The sequence below is a fragment of the Pituophis catenifer genome, unplaced genomic scaffold, assembly GCF_029215685.1.
Source record: "Pituophis catenifer annectens isolate HBS135680 unplaced genomic scaffold, rPitCat1.0.hap2 SCAF_5, whole genome shotgun sequence".
NCBI classification, from domain to species: domain Eukaryota; kingdom Metazoa; phylum Chordata; class Lepidosauria; order Squamata; family Colubridae; genus Pituophis; species Pituophis catenifer.
The window spans coordinates 25,033,877-25,052,814 of record NW_027256885.1 but is presented as its reverse complement, the minus strand read 5'-3'; the positions used below and the strand labels follow the sequence as shown (position 1 = coordinate 25,052,814).

General features: G+C 43.8%; 1 protein-coding gene across 1 annotated transcript; it reads left to right on the top strand.

Moving 5' to 3' along the window:
* The first annotated feature begins 3,422 nt into the window (after positions 1 to 3,422).
* Positions 3,423 to 18,126, top strand: LOC139317590 (uncharacterized). Its single transcript, XM_070944683.1, has 2 exons — positions 3,423 to 5,354; positions 17,893 to 18,126. The coding sequence occupies exons 1-2, from the start codon at positions 3,423 to 3,425 to the stop codon at positions 18,124 to 18,126; spliced, it is 2,166 nt and encodes a 721-aa protein (XP_070800784.1).
* The last annotated feature ends 812 nt before the right edge of the window (positions 18,127 to 18,938 follow it).

Below are 18,938 nucleotides of genomic sequence, written 5' to 3'. Positions count from 1 at the left end.
TCCTTTTCCATGGCTTGTCTCCACTTTTCTCTCTCTTCCTGGGGGAGGCCGAGTATCTCTTCGTAGGAACTGGGTGTGAGATGCTCTGTGTGTATGGACATGACATAGTCCTCTAGTCTCTTTGGTAATTTGTTCCTACTGGATCTAGCTGGTCTGTCAGGAGGCGTACCTGCTTCATGCAGGCATTCGGCTTCCTTTTCGGTGAGGCTATCTAGGTTCAGTGTGGGGTGTCCTTCTTTCCATTCCTTGGCTCTCAGTTCTTGGTGTTTTGGCCTGTTTGTCTCAGTTTCCTCTGGTCCTCTGGTGGTCAGTTCTTTGTCGCTTTTTTTTTTTTTAATTTGATTTATATGCCGCCCTTCTCCGGAGACTCAGGGCGGCTTACAATGCGTTAAGCAATGGTTAAGCTTTGGTTATGTGGGTGCATATCTCTGCCAAGGAAAAGGTCATTGCAATGGAGCCTTGACCAATTCGAATGCTCATGGAATTCTGCAGACCTGGATACAATGAATTTGTTATTGCAGTCCACAAATCTGAAACCCTTTGTCCCAGGCTCATAGCCCACGAACCTTAGCCTTTTTGACACCTTTTCTCCTTTCTTCCTTAGCTGTCGGGGAATGTGGACGTCAGCTGGGGCACCAAATACGTGTAGGTGGGCTAGGTTGGGTTTTCTTTTGTACATTAGTTCATATGGTGTTTTATTGATTGAGCTTGACCACAACCTGTTTAGCATGTAATTAGAATAGTGCAATGCCTCTGACCAGAATGATTGGTTCATTCCAGCGTCCTCCAGTACACACCTCGTCATCGTTTGGAGTACGCTGTTCTTTCGTTCTGAGACCCCATCTGAAATGGAGAAAAAGGGGTGGAGCTAAAATGCAATATGCCCCTCTCCCTTAACCATTTTGCAAAGTCCTTGGCCATGAATTCTGTGCCCCGGTCAGTCATTATCTGTTTGATTTTCACCCCATGTTGCAGTTCTACCCTTTTATAAAAGTCTTTGAACCTTTGGAATGTCTCATTTTTATGCTTGAGTGAGTACACATAGCCATACCTGCTGTAGTCATCTACTATGGTTAGGAAAAACCTTTTTTTATGTCCAATGGAGGGCCTCAGTGGTCCCACTAAATCCATGTGTACTAGCTGAAATGGGTAGTCAGTTGTGCGCTCTGACCTTTTGGGCTTCGCTTTGACCTTAATTTTCGAAGATTTACACACTGAACACTCCAAATAATTTTTGCAGTCTTTTACTTTCAAACCCTCGGTACATTCTAGCATATTTTCTACAACCGGGAAGCTGATATGTCCTAGCCTTCTGTGAAGGAGGTGGGCACAATTGTCGTGGATGGGTTTTCCCACGGATACCTTGTTTTTGCCTGGTGACACAGTGTTTCCCTCCTGCTCATGAGTGATGCTTGTGTTTATACTTCCCTTGCTGCTCTCACTGGGTGTAAAGTATGGTAGTCCATCATGTGTGGTTACCTTGCCAACCATTTTTCCTTGGTTGAGTAACTGTACCCTGCCTTCCTTGAATGTTACCTCTGTGTCTGTGTCTGTTGTGAGCTTTGCGATCGCTAAGACATTGTGGGGTATCTCTGGTACATACAGTACCCCCTCTATTTTCCCAACCCCTGGTATATGTACATTCCCTCTCCCTATGACCTTGGCTGTGCTCTGGTTAGCCATTCTGATCTTGAAGTCTGTCTCTACGAGGGAGGTGAATAGATTGGGGTTGTGGGTTGTGTGGTTAGTGGCTCCTGAATCCAGAAGCCACATGTTCTCATTTGTACCTTGCTTGGGGCCCGCTTTACCATGCCTGAAGCCGTACATGGTCCCTGGGTTGCTATCCCTGGAAGCATCCCTGCGTTCATTGCTTTTTCTAGGGTTGGGTGACCATCCACGTCCCCATTCCCTGAAATGTCTGCGGTCTGGTGACCGTCTCTCTCTATATCCCCTGTTCCTATCGCCCCTGGGGCAATCCCTCCTTAAATGGTTCCTGGACCCACAGGAAAAGCACTCTGGGGTAACCTTTCCCCTGTCCTGGAACTCAACCCTTTTGGTAGGCCTGGGGTCCCTTCTTGACATGTGGCGGTCCCTCCTTAGATTATCCTCTGCAATGAGGCGGTTAGTGAGTGTGTCTAATGTTAAGTGTTCCAGACTGAGGCTGTCCAGCTGCATCACAAAGTTGTCCCAGCTATTGTCTAAAGAGTTTATGACTATACTCATCATACTCTCCTCAGTGATTGCTTCACCCCTATGCATTAATTCAGTCCTGGTTGCGTTAAGTTTTAACAGGTGTTCGCTCATGGGGACCCCTGGTCTAAGTCTGGCAGAATGGAATTCTCTGGAAATTCTAGTTGTGGTTGCTCTACTTCTGCTGTAAAAAAGGTTATAAAGTTTTTGCATCACCTCATGCACCGTCATGTGATTCCCTATGCTTGGGTACATAGTGGGAGAAATACTGGTTAACAAAATACAAAAAGCCCTGTGGTGGTTACAGTCAATTTCAAAAGTCCAAGGTTTCTGGGGTGGGTCTGAGATTAGGAAAAGTAAGTTTTCTTTCATAAATATTATCTGCAGCTGCTGACTCCACTCTAGAAGATTTTTTTCCATCTATTTGTAGTTTGGGAAAGTTGACAGGTAAAGCCCCAGAATTGTTAGAATGGTTACTTACTGAGGGTAGCTGTCCATGGTTTTGTAAGTGAGGGAACTCACAATAAGGCACGGGTATGCATGCTGTTACTTTGTACTGATGTGTCTCTATGTTCCTTCCCACTCTGTACTGATGTGTCTCTATGTTTCTTCCCTCTCTCTCTGTAGGTGAAAACTGGGCATGCGCGAGGCTCATTTGTCTCTGGAAGTCGTCGGGTGAGGAGCTCGCGGTCATGGCTCCTAGGCCCAGGCCTAGGCCAGGCAGGTGGGTGCTGGATGTTACTGTGTTCTTTTATTTACCAGCTGAGCTCATTATTTCTGGACTATCAGACTTTCCGTAGCTTGCCAATAATTGTTATCAAAAGCTACCATGCATGTCCATCCACCCACATTCCATTCCTTCATTACTACTCCTTCCTTTGTTCTCTCTGCCAGGAATGGTCCGGCAGAAGAAACGCTGCCAAGATGTAGCTAATTAGATAGATAGATGTTTTGTTACTTTTACAAATAAAAGAGTTTTATTAGAGAATACTTCTTCGGGTTTTATTTCAGAATATTGCAACTTGGAGAAAGCCACGGTTCACCCTCTAATTAATCAGGGTGATCTTCCCAGAGCCAAAAATGGGATCGATCAAAACCCTGACACCTGGTAGCAGAGGATGGTTGAAATTATGGCTTTTTTCCTTGCTTGTTACTCTGATAAGACTCTAGGCTAATTAGCTAGATGATTATATTTTTGCGACTGAGGAACGCTAATTAATCTATCTGCTAAGATGCCGAAACAGAAGAAAAAGGGCAAAATGAAGCCCAGAGCTTTATCCTCTTCGGATGAAGAGCAGGAGATAGAAATGCCCTCAAGATTCCAGCCCCTTGCTACAGCCACGCAACTTGAACAAGAAGGGGCCATGGGTGAGGAAGATCAGAAAATGCTTTTGGAAACGCGTCAAAGGAGAGATAACAGAACAGCTGTTTTTGAAGATAATGAATTGCGACTGAGGTCGGTAGCTTTTTCTTCTCAATTTGCATGCTATAAATCTATCCTCCCGGAGCCCTCAGATTACGATGTGCTTGGTGCTAGGCCAAGAACGTTTTCACAAACTGCTGAGCATTCTTCCTCCCATATAGAGAGAGAAGTAATTTACTATCGTCCTCAAAGCCCTGAACTCACTTGGCGTGAGATGGCCATCAAATCCTATTGTGAGCATGTAAAATATTATGAAAATGAACTGTCTCGGTTCAAGAGGGATTTGTCTATGCTTGAGCAAGATAAGACAGAGCCTCGTGACTTAAGAATCTCTAAAAGCGGCATCTTGCTCTCTTCCTCAGAGCCAAAGACACACCCCCTGGTGGATTCTGTGTCAGGCCAATTAAAACAGAGAGCAGTGCACACATCACATAAAAGTCTCCCTGATCAAGTTACATGTAAACCTGCCACGCAGTCATTTCTTGTAACTGGGCTGCCTGAAGCTAAAGGTGCAGCACCATCTGCTGGCAAAAGTAATTTACTACAGGAAGCTGAAAGAGAACGGAGCTTATATGAGCACTTTGAATTATTACAGCAGACCCTGGCAAACCTGTCTCTAACTCACTCAGAGATTCAAGCTGAAATGCCACAAGTGTCTCCACAGACCCCATCTCCAACACCCCCTGGTGGTGCTGGTGTCTTTTTAGATGGAACACAACAAAGCTTAATGCAGCAAAGGCAAGCTCAAGCACAAATGGCAGCTGGAATACAGCAGATTCCAATGCAACAGCAGCCACAAATGCCTGCATATGTGCCACAGCCACAAGTGCAAATAGGGCCAGCTCCTGGTCCACCTCCAATGGCACAACCAAGACCATTTTTAGGTCCACAACAGGCACAGCAAATACCACAGGCATTTCTGCCAGCACAGCCAGAATACCAAATGCATGCTCCTTGCCAGGCATTTTCTGTCTCTCCACTAACTGGTGAGTCAAAACTAAAAATGTCAGGACATAACTATAAAGCCTGGGTCAGTGAGATTACACTATTGCTTCTTAGAGAAGGCACTCACTGCATGATTTTTAACCCTCCTGCACAGCCATGGACTTTTGCAATAAGAGATTTAGAGATTAGAGCTCGCACAACATTATTGATGTCCATGGATACTGAACTGCAGGTCACTTTTCCACCAAATACAACAGCCCGACAAATTTGGGCTGAATTGGAAAATTGCTACAGGCCTGTCTCAATTGAATCTTCATGTTTACTCATGTCTGAACTCCACGGTTCGAGATTGAAACCCGGTGAACAAATTGGAGGGCATTTGACCAAACTGAGAGGAATCAGAACAGAATTGAGAGAAAGAGGCCATAATATTGAAGATATTCAAATGATCAGCATCATCATTAACTTATTGAATTATGAATGGAAAGATGCTGTTACAAAAATTAACCAAGTCCCAATTGCTCAACACACAGTGGACAATGTCTGTAGACTTTTAATTGAAGAAGAGGCATTCATGTTGGCCACGCCACATTTGAGAGGATCACCCGCATCAAGAGCTCCAGCTAGGTGCCCCTTCCGAGGAAGAGCCTATGCTCCAAGGATGCCAAGGTGCAACACCTGCAATCGTGTGGGACATGCCACCCGGGATTGTCCCCAACAAGTTCCAACTCCCGTCTCATACCAGCCCAGAGGAACAGACTCCAGAGGCAGAGGCAGAGGTGGAAGAGCCTTGATAGTACAGTGGTTTAGTGCACCCTGTCATTAACACAGCTGCCTGCAATTTCTGCTGGTTCGAATCTCTCCAAGGCTCAAGGTTGACTCAGCCTTTCATCCTTTCTAAGGTAGGTGAAATGAGGACCCAGCTTGTGGGGGCAATAAGCTGACTTTGTATAAAATATACAAAAGAATGAAGACTATTGCTTAACGCATTGTAAGCCGCCCTGAGTCTCCAGAGAAGGGCGGCATATAAATCAAAAAAAAAAAAAAAAAAAAAAAAAGACAAGGTCGTCATGGTCCCCGGCGTGATCCACAAGCTCCACTCGCCACATTGGCTTTAACCAATGATCCACAACTTCAACCAGAGTACGACAGACAACTCCTGTGGACTTTGGTCAGTGGTGCAGCATTGCATGTTACCTACAGAAAGGAACTTTTCACAGAGATACACGAGTCTGAACCAGAACTACGTGAACTTTACTCTTTTTCCAATCATCCTTGTCAGGTCAAAGGAAAAGGAACTGTTTATGTTGAAGAGCTCGATGCATTCATTCCTGATGTTTATTATATACCAACAGCAACCAGTAATTTGCTTAGTCAGTGTCACTTGTCTAGAATGTTAAAGTTCCAGGTTCACCACCTTGAAAAAGCAAGTTACATAGTTAAAGATGGAGATATTGTTGCTGAAACCATATTAATTGGTGGTGTTTATTACTTAAAACCAAAGCCTAAACCGCAAACACAGGCAAGTATACAAACTCCAAAAAGGGAGAGCACAGGCCCAGAGAGAGATGCTCCAGAGAGAGATCCTGTTGCTATTCCAAAGGGTCCTAAAGCCAACAAAAAGAGAATTGGTAAACAGGTTGCTCAGAGCAAGCCTGAGGTTCCTCATAAAACTGTTAATGTTGAGAATTCACTAACTGGTAAACCTTTGCATTCTAGGTGTATCCATAAATGGCATAGAAGATTGGGGCATGCCAGTTTCCGTGTTCTTAGGAAGATGCCGGAGTTCGCAAAAGGTTTGGATCTAAAGGGGTGTAAGGTGTTTTTGGATTGTGCTGTCTGCAAAAAGGCCAAATCCAAAGCAGCAGCCATTCCCAAATGCGCTACACACCTGTCAACACGCATTTTTGATTTGGTTCACACTGACATAGTTGGTCCTTTCCCGCCATCATTTGGTGGTAGAAAATATTTTCTAACAATTGTTGATAATTACTCTAGATATGGATATGTATATCCTATGAAAGAAAAATCTGAGACCTTTCAGATCTTTAAAGACTTTGCAGCCCTTGTTTCTACCCAACACCAAGTTCGCATCGCCAGAATCCAGAGTGATCGTGGTGCCGAATTCATGTCTCAGCGTTTCCAGGACTGGATGCGTAAGAATGGAATTATTCATCAGACGTCGGCCCTTTACACACCGGCTCATAATGGGGTCATAGAAAGAAGACAAGGGGTACTGCAAACCATGATGCGTTGTCTCCTGGAAGACGCCAACCTTGGTAAGATATACTGGGGTGAAGCTATCAAGTATGCAAATTACATTGTCAACCGTACTTGGAGCAGTATAATGAATCAGACTCCTTTCTTCATGTTGTATGGCTACAAGCCTGAACTTAAAAACATCCATATTTTCGGTTCATATGCTATGGTGAACATTCCCTTAGCTCAAAGAAGAAAAGGAGGTCCAACAGCAAAGAGACTGAAATTTATGGGTATTGATGATAACTCAAAATGGAGCAAATTTATTGACTCTAAACATGTAATTGTGATTTCCCAATCTGCTAATTTTGAGGAAGATATTGACTGTTCCAGGATTCATTCCAATGATCCTGGAGTTTATTTTCCTAGAGATGATACTGCTGATGCTACGCAGATTGATGACCAAAATTCCACCACTGATTCTTCTCAACCCGATGTTCCGTCTTCACAAGCCGCGGATGCTGACGCTAGCGACGAATGTGAGGACGAGGACGAAGCAAAAGAAGACTGGACAGTTGTCCCGAGACGTTCCAAGAGGGCCACAAAAGGAATCCCTCCACAACGTACAGTGGTTTAGTGCACCCTGTCATTAACACAGCTGCCTGCAATTTCTGCAGGTTCGAATCTTACCAGGCTCAAGGTTGACTCAGCCTTCCATCCTTTCTAAGGTAGGTTAAATGAGGACCCAGTTTGTGGGGGCAATAAGCTGACTTTGTATAAATATACAAAAGTATGAAGGCTATTGCTTAACGCATTGTAAGCTGCCCTGAGTCTCCGGAGAAGGGCGGCATATAAATCAAATTTTAAAAAAAACAAACGATATTCTTGGCAACTGACAAAAGCACCCTTGCCTTTGATTTGCAATGTTACACTTCCACCTGATAATTTCACACAAATCAAGCAGCTTCCTGATTCAGAGCAAGACAAATGGTATGATGCAATGCAGGTTGAAATGGACAGTCTAAAGAAACTTAAAGTGTTTACACCTGCAAAACCTCCAGCAAACAAAAAGGTCATTGGCACTCGATGGGTCTACAGAATCAAAAAGAAGCCAAATGGTGAGTCATTGTACAAGGCCAGACTTGTAGCTCAGGGTTTTACTCAACGTTATCCTGAGGACTACACAAATACCTACTCACCGACAGTTCGAACTGAGAGTGTAAAAATTGCTTTAGCAACTGCAACTATCCTTGGTTTAGAAGTTTTCCAGTTTGATGTTGACATGGCTTATCTACATGCAGACCTAGAGGAAGAGATCTACGTGAAAAGTCCTCCAGGATTCCGACAGCAAGAAGGGGATACCTGGTTTCTAAACAAAAGTCTTTATGGTCTGAAACAATCTGGTTTAATATGGTACTTATGTCTTACTGACAAACTAAATTCAATGGGCTTTATTGAGTCCGAAACTGATGAGTGCGTGTTCACAAAAAGATCTAACAATGCATATGAGATAGTTCTTGTTTATGTTGATGATATTGTTTATATTGGTCCAAATAAGCAAATGAGTGAAATTTTTGCCAAAGCTTTGCAGAGATACTTCACGTTGAAATCATTGGGTCACATTAGCACTTATTTAGGTGTTCAGATTGAAAAAACACAGAAGGGGTTTAGTCTTTCACAAGAAGATAACATTGAACAAGTTTTGCATCATTGCAACATGAAGGATGCTAACACAACAAAGACACCCATGCAAACAGATTTTCACAACTTGACACAAGAAGCAAGTCCTGAGTTCGAGGATCAAACACTTTATCGTTCAGTCATTGGGTCACTGTTGTACATTAGTAGTTGGACCAGACCCGACATTGCACTTAGTGTTAATCTCTTATCTCGACACGTAGGTAAGGCAAAACAGTTTCATTGGACATGCGTTAAGAAATTATTGAGATACCTACAATACACCAAACATTTGAAGTTATTGTTAGAACCAACACATATTGATTATGCAGAATTCAGTTGTTATGCAGATTCTGATTGGGCGAGTGATAAGAAATCATGTAAAAATACTTCAGGTTATATGATGTTCTTAAATGGATGTCCTGTTTATTGGCAAGTACGTAAGCAGAATTTTGTTTCTTGTTCATCTACTGAAGCTGAATATGCTTGTGTTTCAGATGCATGTAATTCTCTAACTTGGTTTAATGCTTTAGTCACAGATATCTGGACACGTCCGATTCAACCAATCACCGTGATGGAAGACAATGAATCGGTGGTTTATATTTCTGAATCTCATTTTACAGGTTCTAAGTCCTCATGCCACATTGACATCCGTTATCAAAACATAAAACATTTAGTGAAAAAAGGTTTTGTCAAAATGCAGTATGTATCTACACATGATCAAATTGCTGACATCCTCAACAAACCACTCCCAGCAGCCCAACACGAGTATCTGCGTAAGAAGATGTGCCTTATTTGATGATGTACCTGATGTTTCGCTCAACTGGCAAAGAAGGGGATTGTCACTGCGTTCTTGTATTTCCCAGCTGAGCTTCATATTTTTGGACTAATAGACTTACTGTAGTTTGCCAAGTTCCTTATCAGTATTTTTACTGCGCATGTCCTACATTCTATTCCTTCATTACTACTCTTTCCTTTGTTCTCTCTGCCAGGAATGATCCGGCAGAGAAATGCTGCGAAGATGTAGCTAATTAGATAGATAGATGTTTTTGTTACTTTTACAAATAAAAGAGTTTTATTAGAGAATACTTCTTCGGGTTTTATTTCAGAATATTGCAACTTGGAGAAAACCACGGTCCATCCTCTAATTAATGGTGAGATTTTCCCAGAGCCAAAATGGGATCGATCAAAACCCTGACAGAACAAGCTGTCAGGAAACAACAGATGGGTGGGAGACCACCAGCTTTAAGACCATTTTTTTTTTTAATTTGATTTATATGCCGCCCTTCTCCGAAGACTCAGGGCGGCTTACAATGTGCTCAGCAATAGCCTTCATCCTTTTTGTATATTTATACAAAGTCAGCTTATTGCCCCCACAAACTGGGTCCTCATTTCACCTACCTTAGAAAGGATGGAAGGCTGAGTCAACCTTGAGCCTTGGCGAGATTCGAACCCTGCAGTAATTGCAGGCAGCTGGTCTTAATAACCAGCTTAATAACAGGGTGCCTTAAACCCCTGTCCTACCAAGGCTCTATTTCAATGTATTCATGTGGATTTTACAGAATTACCAAAAGTGGGGAGAGTAAAATATTTATTGGTCATAGTAGACCACCTCACAGGGTGGGTTGAAGCTTTTCCCTGCAATAATGCTACAGCAACAGTGATGTCAAGAGTTTTATTATACCCAACCTAGAAAGATTATCATCATATGAACTGTTGTTTGGAGTAGTTTTCACTACAGGAAGCATATGCATTGATTCCCTGGAAACCAGAGACAAAGTATTGAAACAATATGTGTATAAACTGTCCAGATATTTTAAAGTTTTTAGGAAACAAAGACTATTAGCCCAAACACCACCTTTGAAGTTTCCAGTCCACAAATTCCACCACGATGATTGGATGTTGATCTGGAGCTGGAAAGAAGTTAAACCCCAAGTGAAAGGGCCCGTGCCAGCCCCAAAGGAGTGGAAGGTGGAATCTCACCAAGGAGATCCATTGAAGTTGACGATCCAAAGAACCCAATGGACTGGTGGGCAGTAACCAGTGGGAATAGCGTTCTTCATCATCTGGACTATTTTTGTATTTTTTTCTTTCTTAGGATTGAGTGGTTGCCTATGCTGTTTCCCAACTGAAGAGGACTACAACTGATCAGATTCCATTGTGCGCTCTCCCAGATGTATTGGTTTTGTAATTGTGCTTTTAAGACCTTAGAAGGAAGATCCTGGATCCACTGGACGAGACTGAAGCCCGTAGACCAGAGTGATCCGGTCACATACCAGGTAATAAAAACTGACAGGCCATTGGTGCTGAAGTTCAAGAAGAATACACCCTGCTGAGTCCTACCGGCAATGGAGTCTCAACGCACGGTGGTGATCATCAGCCTTGCTGAACCACCCCGGAAGCTGGTTCCCCGCGCACGGCCGAAGCTTGGAACGGAGGAAGACAACATTCCATGACTGTAGTTTGTAATGTAAAATCCATTAACTAATAGAATCCAGTGTGCACTATTTAAAGACACTCATGCTAGAGGAAGATTGGGTGTGGGGACTCTGGGCAACAGCTACTTTAGCCCTTCTGTTGGTATTGTTTTAATACGATTGATGTTGCCCTACCCCAAGTTATGCATATCCCTAACCCTCTTCCTGACATGGTGAATTTGTAAACTACGGGTCTTGCGCTCTTAAGGCCTTGTGGGTCTAGGAATTAGGTCATTATGATTTATTTAGGGCTGTGGGTACTATTAGCTAAGGGTCTAGTGCGTGATGCTAGCTTGAACAGTAGTTCCCCAAGTTGTGTGGGTGTTCAAGAAATTCCCCTTGTCCCTGTAGAAGGAATTAAAGATGTCAAGAATCCCGGGGAACTAACAGCATCAGGACACTGAATGGGGACACTTTGGGTCAAGTCCACTCCCGCCAACAACATGGTATCAGAAGGTGGGGGGAAGCCTTAGACCTAAACCAACTCCTAGACCTGGGGTCAAGAGTTTAACAATCCCGGTACAGGGGGGAATAGAAAAGGAGAACGGGCCCCTACAACAATTGAAAAGAGGAGATTGCATATCAGGGATACTGGAATTGGGTCGAAACCTTGTTAAATCATAGGGTCACCTTCCCTGTGTATAAAGAGACATCAGAAACCTGGTAGGCCTATAGGATCCCTGACAAAAGAACAATGTCCATCAGAAGTGTACCTTGGTCCTAGAATGAACCTTAGGGATGTAAAACTAACCAAAGATCTTTTTCCTTCTGCACACCACTCACTTTCTCATCACCAACAACTGCCATCATCACAAGATGGGGAGGATGGAAGGGGTCCTGGAATGTATCCAAGGAAAGGTGCACCAGTCTATTCCAGCCCCCTCACTTCACTATCTGGCTCTCCATTAGGTCCAACACAGGTTTATGTGTCTTCTTTCCCCCTGGAATACTACCTCCCGGTATCTTTTTGTAGGTCCAATCCTCAGAGATAAGCAAAAGGACCCTTCACTAGAAGTCCCATTACAACCGCTTGCTGGAATGTTTGTGGCGGGGACTTTGGGGGTCTGGACTAATGAAAAGAACCATCGGACCCATGCTTTCTCCATGAACATAGGCGTATGTGTAAGGGAAAAAGGAGTTTTCTTCTTCTGAGGGAAGGATGTATATTTATGTTTGCCAACAAATTGGACTGGAACATGCACACTAGTACACCTTTTTCCTAAAATAGGTGTTGTCAGTGGAGAACATACCATCCCTGTTCCTCTCATGGGGCATGTTCAGAAACGGGCACCAATCCTAGTCCCACTATTAGTAATCATGGGGATAGGAACTGCAGTGGAACAGGTGTAGGTAGAGTGACACACTCAGTAATACAATTTCAGCAATTATCAGAGGAGTTCCAAGAAAGCCTGACCCAAATTGCTGGAACCCTGGTAGAAGTCCAAGACCAGATAGATTCATTGGCAGCAGTGGTCCTACAAAATCGATGTGCCTTAGACCTCCTAACCGCAGAGAGAGGAGGTATGTGTGTATTTCTGGGAGAAGACTGTTGTTTCTATATGAATAAATCAGGTGTGGTCAGAGAAATTGCCAAGGAATTGCAGGATAGGGCATCCAAGATAAGTCAGAGGTTACAAATAACTGACAGGTGGTTTTCTTGGTTGCCTGGATCTGGCTGGATTAAACAAATGTTATTCTTGTTGATATGGCTGTGGCAGGCCTAGCTTTTATTCCTTGTGCAATCCCTGTGCTGAAACAGCTATCTATCAGAGCAGTGAAAGAGATACAGACTGCGAAGGAATTAGTTTTGACAGAGCGCTTTCTTGAAGAAAAAGTTTCTGAAACAGACACATATGTCAAAATGGGGTCTGGGAAAGAATGGAGGGAGTACCTCCAAAGATTAGGAGAGTAAAAGATCAAGACAGACCTGTCTCTTGCCTAGATTAGTCATATGTTGTGGGATATTATATGTTAGCTTTGTGTATTAAAGGACATAGAGTGTTGTGTAGGAAGTAATGGAAGTTTATGCATGGAAAAACTTCCACAGGGGGGAAATGATGTGAATAAAGTAGGAATTATAGCAAATAAGAAATAATGTGAATAAAATAGGAATCATACAGAGTCAGATATATGGGCTCTGGGGGACCCTCTCTATTCACATTATTATAAGGGGAAGACGTGCTTTGATACATGAACTCTGAGAGAACCTCTCTATTCACATTATTGTAAGAGAGGAAAGTGCTTGTTGGAAATTACATTAACAAACAGTTAAACCCCATTAAGTGGTAATATATCTTCTGAGACCTAGATGTCACGAAAGGACCGCCATATGGAAAACATCTGAGTGACCTCACTGTGAATGACACAAAGACCTATATGTTACAAAGAGTTACTTAATCCAATAAACTTACCCAAGGACAGTAGTAACTCTCCCATTAACAACTACGAGCACTTAAGAAAAGTTGTGTGGCTAAGATAATTTTATAAACTAAAATTAATGGTTTAAGTAATTAGATGAACACATTATCCAATGTATGTAACCATATAGGGAAAATCAGATGTATGATCTCATGTTAACCATATATAGAAAATGTATGATCTCACTGAATCCTTTGTCTTAGAAATGTATAAAACCAGTTGTATCAGGGTTCTTCCCTTGTTCAAAGCTCCAGGTACAAAACTGGCTCTGAACCTTGCACAATAAAACTGTCTCTGGCTGACCTAGGAATGTTGTTTGGTCCTTTCATTCCACAACAATATTGATATTGTTTCCTGATTGCTTATTTGTACCCTATGACTATCATTAAGTGTTGTACCTTATGATTCTTGATGAACGTATCTTTTATGTACACTGAGAGCATATGCACCAAGACAAATTCCTTGTGTGTCCAATCACACTTGGCCAATAAAACATTCTATTCTATTAATATTTCCTAAAATATTTCATTCTTCTAAGAGGGGTGGGTGCTAACTTTCTTCAGAAGGAAAATCCATCTGGTTCAGTTCCAAGCTGGGAGAAAGACTCTGGAAACAACATGGAGGCTTATTGGAAATAAAGGTTTATTTATGAAGCAGAACCACTAGGGTTTGTGGTTCTGGTGCAGCTGACCAATTGGTTTGATGAGTACATGGATTTTTATAAATTTCAGAGATGCTGCTAGGGGGATTGTGCAATGTCTGAAATGCCCTTAGGAGATTGTGCAATGTAGTGAGCTCTGTGTCTTCTGCTAAATGGTGGTGGGTTAAACCAATTATGTCCTGAATGGTCATGTCCTGTTCTTGGAATTTGGGTGGAGGAATTTGTAAATTTTTAATCCCATCGCTGGAGGTGAAGGTCTTTTGTTTCTGAATAGCCTTGCCCAATCTTTTTTCTTTTTAAAATAATTTTTTATTGAACATATTTCAACCTTTACACCACGTTTCCACTCTTTCTTAATGGGTACAAAATATCTGATGGGGACTATTAAGCAAGACTGAGTCTGCTTTCTGTCTTTAAGAGCATGTTTCTCCATTTCTCCTTTAGGGAAATATAATATTCTGCCTTTTTAATATTTCCCAAAATATTTCATTCTTCTGGGGGTTCTGGGGTGGGAGGGCGTCCCCTTTTTGCCATAAGTTTGGGTGACACACACACTTTTACTGGCAAAAGATTAAAAATTGATCAAACTGTAGATGCAATGGGGAAGGCATTAATAGAGGCATCAGAAAAGTATCCCTTCAGTGGCTCCCAAGAGGACAGCTTTCAACCCATGAAGGTCTAGCAGCCAGGGCAAAAGTTCTGGAAAGAAATTTACAGTATCCAATTGTCTATGCCAATTATTTTCAGATGTTTGATGTCACTTTCTGTGAGCTTCCAGTGAGGTTTGAAGCAAGCACAGCCCCCAAAATTCTTCACAGCCATGGTTTTGCTTTAGTAAATAACTACTGGCTGCCCATTTCCAAGGGTTGCTTCCTAAACCTGCCTTAGCTCTTAGTTTAGTGCATCCAGGGTTTGTGAGGCCAAATTGATGTTAGCCAGTGTGCAATCCAGGCTATTAATATTTTTGAAATTGCACACAATGAGCCCTGGGACTCCTACTAATGAGACCACCAGTGCAACATATTCTGCCTAACTGGGCAGCATCATTTGTGAGTCACAATCAGGGCTTGGAGTTTGAATATCTCTTTTCTGCTACCTCTTCAGTGAGGTAATTGCCTGAGGGGGCATGCCCCCTCCCCCATAGAATTGGCAGGGAGGTATGATTGCTTGGGCCTTAGTGCCACAGAGCAAGAACCAGCCTAGGAGAAGCTTCATGTGGAGGTGGGTGGGAGGTGGAGATAGTGTTTTTGCAAAGAAAGCAATTTTTGAGAGATGTGGGTTTAAAAGTTCAGTGGGACATTAAAGGTAAAAAGTTCAAGACTGGAAAACAGGAAGAGTCTGCTGTTCCGCTAAGTGAGTCAGCTTGGGCAAGCAGATTAGTTAACAGTTTTAACCACAGTCTAGTATAAAGTGGATAAATTAACCACTTGCCTCAATTTATTACGCTTATGCTGCAAGGATTGTAAGGAAACAAGAAATCTAGGTTAAGAAATAAGAAAAGGGACAAAAGGTGGTCTGGAAAAAGGAACTGGGCAAAAGGTGGGGAAACAGATTAAGCATGGGGAAATTCATGGAGAAACAGGCATTCTGGGAAGATTGCAACCCTGTGGTCTTTGTCAAAGGGGGCTGCAGGGAGGGATTTGTGGTTCGGGTGGAGGAAATAAAAAGAAGAAATGTATTCCTCTGTGTGCCTACCTGTTAGCCACCTGCTCTTGCAAGAACATATTTTACATGCAATAAACTGCTTGCTGTTTCACTTTATGACTCTGTCAAATTTCTGATTGGTGAGTCTGTTTCTCACACATTCCTTCTCTTTTACCAGCTAAATAACTTTAGTAGCTGGGCAAACACAAATTTGGATAGTTGGGCTTGTTTTTCCACTAATATGATGGTAATTTTTTGGTTTCTGCAGTCTGTCAGGCAAGTCTCAAGAGGTCCGAGCTCTGGACCTAATCCAGTAGTAACAACTCCAGTCGTGTTGTTGTGGAATGGAAGGACGAAGTAACATTCCTAGGTCAGCCAGAGACAGTTTATTGCGCAAGGTTCAGAGCCATTTTTTTACATGAAGCTTTGAACAAGGAGAGAATTCTGATACAACGGTTTTATACATTTCTAAGACAAAGGATTCAGTGAGATCATACATTTTCCATATATGGTTAATCATGAGATCATACATCCAATTTTCCCTATATGGTTACATACACTGGATAATAAGTTCATCTAATTACTTAAAGCATTAATCTTAGTTTATAAAATTATCTTAGCCACACAACTTTTCTTAAGTGCTCGGAGTTGCTAATGGGAGAGTTACTACTGTCCTTGGGTAAGTTTATTGGATTAAGTAACTCTTTGTAACATATAGGTCTTTGTGTCATTCACAGTGAGGTCACTCAGATGTTTTTCCATATGGCAGTCCTTTCCGTGACATCTAGGTCTCAGAAGATATATTACCACTTAATGGGGTTTAACTGTTTGTTAATGTAATTTCCAACAAGCACTTTCCTCTCTTATAATAATGTGAATAGAGAGGTTCTCTCAGAGTTCATGTATCTAAGCACGTCTTCCCTTATAATAATGTGAATAGAGAGGGTCCCCCAGAGCCCATATATCTGACTCTGTATGATTCCTTTCTTTTATTCACATTATTTCTTATTTGCTATAATTCCTACTTTATTCACATCAGTGTGGCTGGGTGATAACTGGGTTTATTAAGCCGGGCTCAGGCACACAAATGAGATCCAAAAAGCACTGGTCATGAAACAGATGCAATCCAGAATTAAAGTCAGCACTGGGAGCATCTGCCTCCCAGCATGTTTATATAGGCAAGCCACGCCCTCCACTGGTGCAGGCCTAGCTTGGAAGTTGGCTGTGGCTCTGATTGGCTCCACGAGGCTTCACAGCTGTTCAATGCCTTTGCCCCCCCAGCTGATTGTCGGGCGTTCCGGTTGCCTCGTGCTGGCCACCTCTCAGCCACACAGCTGATTGGCACTCCAATGGAGGTTCGTGCTGGCCGCCTCCCTGCCACAGCTGATTGGCGCTTCGCTGGCATCACAGACTTCCCCCCCCCAACACTAGAAGCTTCCCTCCCACCCCCCCCGGTAAGGCAAACCCCGAGGTTTGACAGACAGCTCCCCTCTCACCAGGGCTGCACCTGGAAGATAGTAAGCACACGTAGTGAGAATACATAGCAAAAGGGTACTGTTAGATCAGGCACAGGGAAAGAAGACGCGACCAGTGTTGGTCCATTCAGCACTTTATTTAGTACAGAACAAGACTGCCGGCTGCGCTGCCGGAACTCTCTTTTATAGCGCTCTGGCAGGCCGGCTGGCCAGTGACAGCAGTTCATTTTTCCCGCCGGTGGATTAGCCAATCCCTGGCGGATGTCCTTATAAGGACATAACACCCCTCCCCTCCTAGTGCGTGGCTTGTCCTTCACTATCAATAAACGTTACATAGTCGCGCAGGTAGGCGGGACGTTTGATGGACCTACTTGACCTGCAAGTAAGAAAACAATATCTGTCCCCAATTATAAATAAATTTCCCCACTGGAATATAAGCCAAAAATTAGCATTTCTGTTGAGGGCTGACTCTCCTCCCCTGGTAAGAGTGATCACTCGATACCTTAAAAGAATGACGGCAATACGAGCCAGTTATATCAAAAAAAAAATTATCGATTGTAAGGAAGATGAGCTCAGTTAGAGAGGAGCTATCCTATTTGGGTTATCTAGTCTTGGCAACTTAGCTATTGAAATTTGATATTGTAAAATTTTAATGTCATCTATCATATATTTTTAGATTGCTATTTTTGTAACTGTTTTATCTTTTTTCCTTTTTCTTTTCTGTTTTGTTTGAAAAGGCCTTTGGGCTATTCAATAAACTATACTACTACTTGACCTGCGCAGTCCCATTTGAGCTTCGCCGCCTCCCCAAGCAGGTGGAGCTCCTGTTCCCTCCGGCCCCCGTCCTGGGGCTGTCCGGAGTTTGGCCGTCGAGTGTGCGGGCCCTGTCCCAGCACCTCTGGCCACATCGTTGGGATCTACCCGCTGGTGACACTGGTCTTCTCCCTGACCTGGATCCTGAATACCTCACGGCTGGACATCGCTGTCGAGCGTTGGGGAACAACAGATGTCCGGTAAGTCCATGGTTTTTTTCTTTTCTCTCTGTTGTTGATGTTGTTGTTGTTGTTGTTGGCACTTCTGCGAGTCGGGTTGTCGTGGCTGCTGGCCGACCTCGCCGTCTGCCTTGTTGGGCTGGTGTCGGCCTCCCTCGCTGTTGTGTTGTGGGACTGCCTTCCCTACTCGTTACCGGTCTACCCTGTCTGGGTGGTGGAGGTCTCCCTCACTGGGGTGGTGCAGGCCGACTCTGCCGGGGTGCTGTGGGCCTCCCTTCTCATGTTGTCCCCGGTCTACTTCGTTGTGGCGGTAGAGGTCTCCCTCGCCGGGGTGGCGCAGGCTGACTCTGCCAGGGTGTTGTGGGCCTCCCTTCTCATGTTGTCCCCAGTCTACTTCGTTGTGGTGGTGGATGTCTCCCTCGCCGGGGTGGTGCAGGCTGACTCTGCCGGGGTGTTGCGGGCCCCCCTTCTCGTGTTGTCCCCGGTCTACCTTGTTGTGGAGGTGACGGTCTCCCTCGCCGGGGTGGCACGGGCCAGTCTCGCCGGGGGGTTGCGGGTCTTCCCTTCCTGGATGTCGCCGGTCTACCCGATAGTAGAGGTGGAGGTCTCCCCTGCTGGGGTGGCGCAGGTCTTCCCCGCCGGGGCGGTGCTGGCTCCCCTCTCCCTCAGGGTACCGGTCTACTCCCATGGAATGCCGAAGGCTCGCCTTGCCGGGGTGGTGCACACCTACCTCATCGGGGTAGTGCAGGCCTACCTCGTCGGGGTGTTGCAGGCCTGCCTCGATGGGATGTTGCAGGTCTACCTCGTCGGGGTGTTGCAGGTCTACCTCGTCGGATT